Source organism: Drosophila ficusphila, unplaced genomic scaffold, assembly GCF_018152265.1.
Source record: "Drosophila ficusphila isolate 14025-0441.05 unplaced genomic scaffold, ASM1815226v1 contig_795, whole genome shotgun sequence".
NCBI lineage: Eukaryota > Metazoa > Arthropoda > Insecta > Diptera > Drosophilidae > Drosophila > Drosophila ficusphila.
Genome location: NW_025064741.1, coordinates 308,674 through 317,324, shown reverse-complemented (window position 1 = coordinate 317,324; position 8,651 = coordinate 308,674). Strand labels below are relative to the sequence as shown.

General features: G+C 46.2%; 3 protein-coding genes across 3 annotated transcripts; 2 read left to right on the top strand and 1 right to left on the bottom strand.

Moving 5' to 3' along the window:
* Nucleotides 1-73: 73 nt before the first annotated feature.
* Nucleotides 74-3,445, bottom strand: LOC108100950. Its single transcript, XM_017205094.2, has 2 exons — nucleotides 2,363-3,445; nucleotides 74-2,309 (listed from the first exon to the last, which is right to left on the bottom strand). The coding sequence occupies exons 1-2, from the start codon at nucleotides 3,248-3,250 to the stop codon at nucleotides 282-284; spliced, it is 2,916 nt and encodes a 971-aa protein (XP_017060583.1). The 5' UTR covers nucleotides 3,251-3,445; the 3' UTR covers nucleotides 74-281.
* Nucleotides 3,446-3,484: 39 nt separating this feature from the next.
* LOC108100955 (DNA polymerase epsilon subunit 3) lies at nucleotides 3,485-4,065 on the top strand. Its single transcript, XM_017205104.2, has one exon. The coding sequence runs from the start codon at nucleotides 3,571-3,573 to the stop codon at nucleotides 3,958-3,960; it is 390 nt and encodes a 129-aa protein (XP_017060593.2). The 5' UTR covers nucleotides 3,485-3,570; the 3' UTR covers nucleotides 3,961-4,065.
* A 128-nt stretch (nucleotides 4,066-4,193) lies between these two features.
* LOC108100949 (DNA excision repair protein ERCC-5) lies at nucleotides 4,194-8,629 on the top strand. The gene is given in 5 exon segments (XM_017205093.2): nucleotides 4,194-4,617; nucleotides 4,679-4,854; nucleotides 4,924-7,083; nucleotides 7,155-7,473; nucleotides 7,476-8,629. Coding segments are annotated over 5 exon segments (3,699 nt in total). The 5' UTR covers nucleotides 4,194-4,529; the 3' UTR covers nucleotides 8,432-8,629.
* The last annotated feature ends 22 nt before the right edge of the window (nucleotides 8,630-8,651 follow it).

The following is an 8,651-nucleotide window of genomic DNA, read 5'->3' as shown; positions in this document are numbered from 1 at the left end:
TGAAAAATTCAAAATGTAAAAAAACCAGACATGACTTATTGCCGTCTGATTGGTAATACGCCCCCATAAAAACGATTATAAAAATTAATGAAAATTAAGACAAAAATCATCATAACTTCCTTACGACGAAGCTATCTTTCATTTTTGTATAAAAATAAATTTAGTTAATTTATTGCTTAACCGTATGCCTAATAACGAGTACAAAAAACTAATTAGATATCGACTAATATCCCAGCAGAAATTGAACTATTACGAGCACTTGATAAAAAATAAATTCAGAACTATGGCAACGACCCATCAGGTTGGGGCTCCAGTGGCGAAACACCTAGGAGGCTGTTTCCCAAGAAGTCCAGCTCGGAGCTCTGGCAAATAACCCTTCCGATGTCCTGCGGCTGCAGGCAGAAAGAAGCATTTGCCGCTGCCAGAGGTAGTTGTTCCGAGGTCTCCTGTTGCATCTTGGTGGCCAAGGAACGGCGTACCAATCTTTCGACAAAGGTACACAGCACGGAACCGAGTAAGGTAAGGGCCACGGGCTGCGAAACGCCTGGGGGAGATTCCTCCGGTTCCAGAGTGATATTGATGTCCTTGCACATTTCCTGGACCAACTGCAAGGCCGAATCCAGATGCTTTGGTGGGGGCAGGTAAAGCAGTTGACGATGGTTCACCGATTGTTGGTTTTTGTTTGTCAACTGGATTTCCTCGAAAGCTTTCGAATGTGGCTTGTCCACGCCTAACACATCTATAAACTCCTTATCGCGCATCTTTTGGTCGTGACCACGCAACCGTAACGTTTGCTTAGCTATCCAAGCTTCCAGCCTATTCACTGAGCTAAGACTGCTGTAGGCTGAAAGTTGTGGTTGTGGCGCGCCTTTCAGCTGTTCCTGCACCCGCTGTGCCAGTTGCTCCTCGGACACCATTTTCCGTTTACGTTTCTTATCACCACTGGACAAAATAACTTTGAGAGGCGGAGTGTAGCCATGGACCCTAGCGAATCCCACGATTTCTCTTAGGCTCCAATAGTGTTCCTTCCCACTCAAATTAAGTTGCTGCAGCTTGTGGTGCTGCATCAGACAGCGGCGCAGAAGGCGTGCTCGTAAGTACTCAAAGCAGCGTTGCTTCAGAGCAGTTTGCTCCTTGAATTCCTGGAGGGTTGTACATGTGAAAGGATACTCCTTATTTTGATCTGTCGCTGCTAGCGGTAACCGACGCAACAGGAACTCTACGGCACTGCGCATGTTTTGGAACTGGACACTGCCGAATATATGCTCCAGCCTAAGGGGCCGTGTCATCAGAGGAGTGTCCACAACTGAGGCCGGATTATAGGATAGTAAAGGCTTTGCTTCCACCTCGCCGCTCATGTTTGCATAGCCGTGATCATGCTGTATGCACTGGAGTAAATGCCACCGCTTAACTGTCGGCGGTTTGAGGAGACTCAATTGTGGCTTCAGTAGCGATTGCTGCTTCGCAACCTGCTTCAACTTCCGCTGCAAAGGATCGATGATGTACAGCTTTCCTTCTCGCTGGAACACCACATTTTTTTTGTTATGTCCGTTGGGTACAGGCTGTATAGGTGGCAAAGATTCAGATCGCTGCCTCAATGGCGAAAATTGCGACTTTACGGGTGAGAACTCCTGCCTCTGCCTTTCTGGTAAAGAATCCTGTCTGGGACTTCTACCGTTTACCGGCAGATAGACCACCGAAGGTCGAGAGGCGCTGACTGGAGCCGCATTTAACCGAACCTGAGGCCTGGGTGGCGTCGTCGGAGCCGGCGGCTGTTTTATGGGACTGTAGCTCAACTTCAGAGGCTCCGAGACCAGCACCGTGGGTTCGATTTGCTCGATGTCACTGCTTAGTTCAATTTTGTTTAGGCCAGCAAACAGATTGTCATCCAGTTCCTCCTTATTTTGAGTGATGGAAATGGTGCGAGGCTTGCACGACTCCACGGGGAATTCAAGCAGCGAGGGTTCTAAAACCGGAACAATCGGCTCTGGAGAAGCAGGTGGTTTTTCAGGTGGAAGATTGGAAGCAGGAGCAGGAGCAGGTTTATCGTTAGGTTGCGTCAATGCCTGTTCCGCTTTTAGCCAAATTTCCACAGTGGTCTCTGCGCCCATCGTGTGCAAACCACACATAGTTTTGTCTAGCACCACCGTGTGCATCAACTGAACGGGCTTTTGCTGCAAGTGATCTTGAAAGAACAGCTGGATGCGCATGGGAAACTCGCCCCAACCCCGACGAGTCAGCTGAAACGGAGGGCTGTGAACGTCCACAATGTCGTTGGGTCGGTAGGACCGATGCAGTTGAAAGCGAACCTAAAAAAGGAGTTTTTAAAAATAACATTTTAGGCTTTTAAAGAAAAACAAACCTTTTTAATGTAATACCCCACTGGTTGGGGTAGCTCTTTGCCTTGAACATAGACCAACCACTTGTAGATCAAAGCTGGTTCGCCATTGGACTTCTCTTGAACACCTTTGCCAATGTACTTGGAGGTGTTACCCACTACAAAATTGAACTTATTCTTGTTGTTCAGCCGCGAGGCATTCAGCTCCAGTTGCCTTTCTTGGGCCTGACGGCTGGTGCAGGGTTGATCATCCTCTAGTTTAATGGATACGGGAGGCTCCTGCTTCTGCCTGTCCTTGGAGTGATCGGTGACAATGCCCTGCTCCTTGATCTTTTGCTGTCGCCTTCTTTCCGCTCTTCGATGAGCCGGATTCTTCAGCCTGATTGTTTGCTTAGCTAAGGTAGCCGCTGTGCGCTCCGGCAGATGATTCTGGATGGGCACCGGCCGCTTGCCAACTATTTTCTTAATGGCTGGATGCAGAGGCAATTGAGGAGCAGATATCTCGTCCCCGAACAGGCTGTCGCCGCGCACCTTGGCCACGTCGGCTGCGGTAAGGGGGACCTGTTGCTTTCGGTAGTACTCGCTGACCACTTGATAGCGCAGCTTGTCCAGCAGCTGACGTCCCTTGAGCAGTCTCCTATCGATCTCGGCCAGCTGTTCCACCTTTTGAGCGATTTCCCGCTGGAACTCCTGGCGCAGGAGGTCCCGGATGCGTCCGAATTGATCAGCGGATGGTGTCGGTGTCTCCTCCGCCGTCTGCTCCTTTTTGAGTCGTTTCGATTGTAGGGGAGAAGCCTCTGTTGTACTAGGATCATCTTGATCTTGATCCGGAACTTCCGTTTGGTGATAATCTGGATCGTGATATTCCCTGTGCCTTCTCTTTTTTGGCGGCGTCGCCTGTTGCTGCTCCATGTGCGTGGTCGCGGGCGCACGCACAGGACTCTTATCACGTGAGTTCGGTCGGGAACAGCTTCAAGTTATGCCCGAACCGCTCCTTGCACATTTAAGCCGGGGTAATTGGCTGTTATTTATAAAAATTTGTAAACAATTGATGCGAACGAGGCGGCGCAAACAGAAGTAAGTTGGGGGCGTTGCCGGACCTCCGCAGCTCGTGTACTCCGTCGTTACCGAACACTAGTAGTCCAGCTGTTTTCTCATTACGCGGGAAGCAACGACGCGTCCACCGGAAAGTCTGAATTACTTATCTATTAAAAGCAGATACGAACTGAAAAATGGTCGAGCGGATCGAGGATCTTAATTTGCCAAACGCCGTGATTGCCCGGCTTATCAAGGAGTCGCTGCCGGAGTCGGCCAGCGTCAGCAAGGAGGCTAGAGCTGCGATTGCTCGTGCAGCATCCGTATTCGCAATTTTTGTGACCTCCTCATCGACGGCCCTAGCACACAAGCAAAACCACAAGACGATTACAGCCAAGGATATCCTACAGACTCTCGGCGAGCTGGACTTTGAGAGCTTCGTACCATCGCTCACACAAGACCTTGAAGTCTATCGCAAAATGGTTAAGGAAAAAAAGGAAATCAAGGCCAGCAAGAAGGACACGAGCACCACCGAAAACGCGAACGCCAGCACTACCGCACCCACCGAGGAAGCGACCAACGAGTAATCGCCCAAAGTCTTTATTACCCGGAACTATTACCAATTTTAGTCCTTAAGCATAAAGCTAGTATATAGCATAAGTGAAGTACATTAAATATAATCAGTATCTGAGCATGCCACCCTTTATTATAAAACCATACACAGTTGGCCGCCGGTTGTGTATTTGCTTTTGTGGATTTTGTAAAAAAATTGCAATCTTTGAAAAAAGAAATCCTTATTCTTTGTGTAAGTAAATACCTTCTGCCGCAAACTGTAAAGACATTTTAAAGAATTTTGCATTTTTTTGTTTACCTGTTATTTATATATGATGAATTGAATTGACTTTAGAGGAACAAGTAAATAAAAATATCATGTTAATGACAAAAATGTACAAAAACAAAAATAAAAAAAAAAAATTTATGCACAAGAATTGTCAGATTAAAAAATCTCTTTTCAAAAGTCACGACTTTGGATATCACTGCTATTTTAGCTCGTGCGTTTTTCAACACTTATCAGCTGATAATCACAAACCGCGTCCACGAAAGATAAAACAATTTTTGTATTGCATGTTTTCTGTCAAATTTATTTATTTGAAAAATGGGTGTTACGGGTTTGTGGAAGCTAATCGAACCGTGCGGAAAACCAGTGCCCGTGGAGACTTTGGAGGGTAAAATCCTGGCAGTGGGTAAGCATTAATTTCGACGCATTGTGAAATCCTCCTAATCGGAATTGTACATATCCTGCAGATATATCTATATGGTTGCATCAGGTTGTGAAGGGGTTTCAGGACAGCAAGGGATCAGCTCTGAGTAATGCCCACTTACTCGGTTTGTTCCACCGCCTCTGCAAATTGCTTTATTATCGTGTGCGCCCGGTTTTCATTTTCGACGGATGCGTACCGCAGCTCAAAAAGGAAACCATTGTGGGTTATTTTAATTCATTCTAAAAGGATAAACTATTTTAATTTGTTCTATTTGGTTTACCATTCCAGGCCCGCCGTCAGCAGCAGAGAAACAAACTCAGCAACGAAGCCGATCGGATACAGGCCTTGCTCCTGCAATCATTGGCCAAAGAAAAGGTGGTGCAGCAGGCACTGGGCAAAAATGCTGAGCTCCTTCTCAAGTCACCAGTTAAGCGACTACCTCCAGCGAAGAAGAACGACGAGGATGACTTGTTCAAGCTGCCAGAACTTCCGGCTTCGTCTTTGGGGCAAGAAAACCCATCCGAAAGCGAGCAAGACACCAGTGCCAGTGCGTCAGACAGTTCATTTGACGAGTCAAACGCTCGACATTCTTACAACTCCAGTTTGCAAGCCATTGATGTCAAGAGTCAGCACTTTCGTAATCTACCCGCCGATGTGCGTCACGAGATCCTCACGGACATAAAGGAGACGCGCAAGCAGTCATCGTGGGGTCGTCTGCATGAGCTGCCTGCCCGCAGCGATGATTTCTGCTCCTTTCAGATGAAGCGACTACTCAAACGCCGTGCTGTTCAGGAGAGCTTGGAGCAGGCGGAACAGGAGATGGGCGGACATACGCTAACCTATTCGGAGCTGTGCGAGTTCTTCAGTGAAGAGGGCATTGTCACGCCAACGGCCATTGAACAGAGCACACGACAGCTTAGCTCCGATGAGCACACACGATTTCTGCTGGTCAGGGATCTCAAAAAGAAGGCCATGGAGAGCACAAAGCAGGAGGTGAAAATGGAGATGATTGAAGAAGAGCCTGCAGAGGAAGAAGATGAGAAACCAAGCACTTCCGCCAAAAAAGAATCTGGGGAAAGTACTGATCTCGGTACTGAGTTCGATGAGGATTTGGCCAAAGCCTTGTCAATGTCTATGGAGGAGACCAAAGTGTACGATGAGAAGGACTATGATTACGATTCGGACCAAGAATTGCGCCTAAACCGCGCTCAAAGCAAGCAATTGCGTCATGCAGCCAAGGGACCAGCTAGGGCATATATGATCGAATACGGCGGGATGAATGACGAGGAGGTTGGTAACATCATGGAGGCCACTCAACTAAATGACACACAAAGTCTGGAAAAGTTGCTCGAGATCTCAACGGTCCAAACTGATGCGGCAAACGATTCGTTAGAGGAGGCCAAACTGCTTTCACAAGCTATTGAGGAAAGCAAGCAAATGGCCAAAGCGATTGAAGAAAGCAAAAAAAGTTTAGTTGAGGATAAGGTGGAGATTGTAGATACTGATACTGACTCCGACCTGGAGGAAGTTGTGGAAGGTTCGGAGCCCAATAAAAGTAAAAAGAGTCTTGAAATTTGTGTTGACATTACTGAAGAACTAAAGGACTCCAACGATATGTTTGCGGATATATTTCAGCAGCAGAACACCAAAGAAAAGAAGAATATTGAGAGCGATGATGATGACTTTATAGAGGTTCCAGATAGTGAGGAAATTATATTAGATTCTCAAGAGGAAATTAAGCCAAACAAGAGTATAATTCTTAAAAAAACTAACCAAGATAAAAAACGGTTGGATGAAATTATCGAAGTGAAAGACAGCCAGGAAAATATTCCTGCAGAAGTCAAACCCAAGCCTGATCTAGACTCCATATTAAGCGACTTAAAAAAGGAAACTGCTGCAGTAAAAAATATTCAACTAGATGTAACTGAGGAAGCAGAACCAAAACCAAAGGTTGAACTCGGTTCTATTTTGGAAGATCTTAAAATGAAAATGGCCGAGGTTAAAAACATAAGTTTGGATCAGGTCAAACTAAGCAATAGTGTCTCCATCGTTTTGTCATCCGACGATGAAGGAGCCACAAAAGCAGAAAAACCCGTTTTAAAGGAGGAAGTAATTGAGTTGTGCGACAGCGACGATAACAATAAGAACCGCATTTCGCCTAACAAAACACCTAGCAAAAACAAGTCTATTAAGGACTTCTTTGAAACCAGTTATGTGGTAAAGCGAACGCCCGATAAATCGCCAGCGACGGATGAACAGGCTCCGACCACACCGAAAACTCCGAAGCCCTTCTTCAGGAAGCGAACACCAAAGTCCGGACGTAAAAGAGCTAACGATGGAGATGAGGACAGCGATGATGAAATTTCACCAACAAAAAGATCCAGCAAGGCTTCAAAATCACTTTTCGAGTCAGAGGAGGTGGAGAAGGAAAAGACTGTAGACCCTGAGGTATGTTGTTAAAAAGATAATTGGATAGAAGACTCATTATTAAATAAAGATTATTCACTTGATCTTAACAGGAGCTTATAAAAGATGCAGCGGAGGCCTTAAAGTCTCAAAACACCTCCGAGGAGCTGCAAGAGATGGCCACCAACCTTGCCAAGGAACGCAAGGAGCTGGAGATCGAACGCAATCGGCAGGATCGCATGGGCATGTCCATCAGCCAACGCATGAGCATCGATTGCCAGGAGCTGCTGCGCCTTTTCGGCATTCCGTACATTGTTGCGCCCATGGAGGCGGAGGCGCAGTGTGCCTTTCTCAACGCCACCGATCTCACCCACGGCACAATCACGGATGACAGCGATATCTGGTTGTTTGGCGGTCGAACTGTGTACAAGAACTTTTTGCCCAGAACAAGCATGTGTTGGAATTCCGAGCCGAACAGATCGAGCAGACGTTCAACTGCAACAGGGGAAAACTTATTCAGCTGGCTTGTTTGGTGGGCAGTGACTACACTACCGGAATTCATGGCATTGGTGCCGTGACGGCTCTGGAGATATTAGCCTCGTTTTCCGGACAGGATGCGAATGCAGCTGGTGTCTGCAACCAATCGGTGCTGCAAACGTTAATCAAGTTCCGCGACTGGTGGCAGGCTCACAAGAGCAGCAATCTTCCTCCAGGGAACTCAGCTCGCCTTTCCCTTCGCAAAAAGTTAAAGAACATCGAACTCCACGAGGGATTCCCTAACGGAGCAGTGGTGGAGGCTTATTTGGCACCCACAATCGACGACAATCGGGAGGCATTTAGCTGGGGCACACCAGATGTAGAATCGATCAGGGAGTTTGCGCGAAAATCTTTTGGCTGGACTACTACGAAAACAGATGACATTCTTATGCCCGTTATGAAGAAGATCAACGAGAAAAAGATCCAGGGCTCGATTCGCAACTATTTTACTGCGAAAAGCGCTTTGCGAGTTCAGCAGCCGCAGGTCAGCAAACGTGTTCAACTGGCCATTGACAAGATGTCAGGAAAAATAGATGAAACGCCAGAAAAGCCAAAGAAGACACGCGTAAAACGGGCAAAAACAGCTCAGGCGTCCAATGATAAGGATGCCAACGTAGAAGGTGAAGCTAAAACAACCCGAGCCAAACGTGGTAAAAGAAAGGCTCCAACTGGAACTTATTTAGAAGAACTACCGTCTTCATCGCAGTCGGCTCCGAAGCCAGAAAAGTGTCCACGGATACCAAACAGCGTTGAAGTCATTCCTCAAAGGGAAAAGGATCTGGAGCAGATGCGACTAAACAAAGCGAAGGCAGCAGAGATTCTAAAAAAGTCTGCGAAAGCTAGTAAAAAGTAAAGTTAAAAATTATATAAAACTAAACTGAACTGAAAATGTAAAATATAACTGGAAAAAAAGTGGATATGATAGAAAAAGATTAGATTAAAATAACAAAAAATTGAACAATTTTTATTTTTAATACGAATGTGAAAACTATTTACAGTGCGATGAAAATCATCTTCTAGATTTTACTTTAAATACACTTTGAAAATAAAAGAAATGTACTATTTATTTGTAG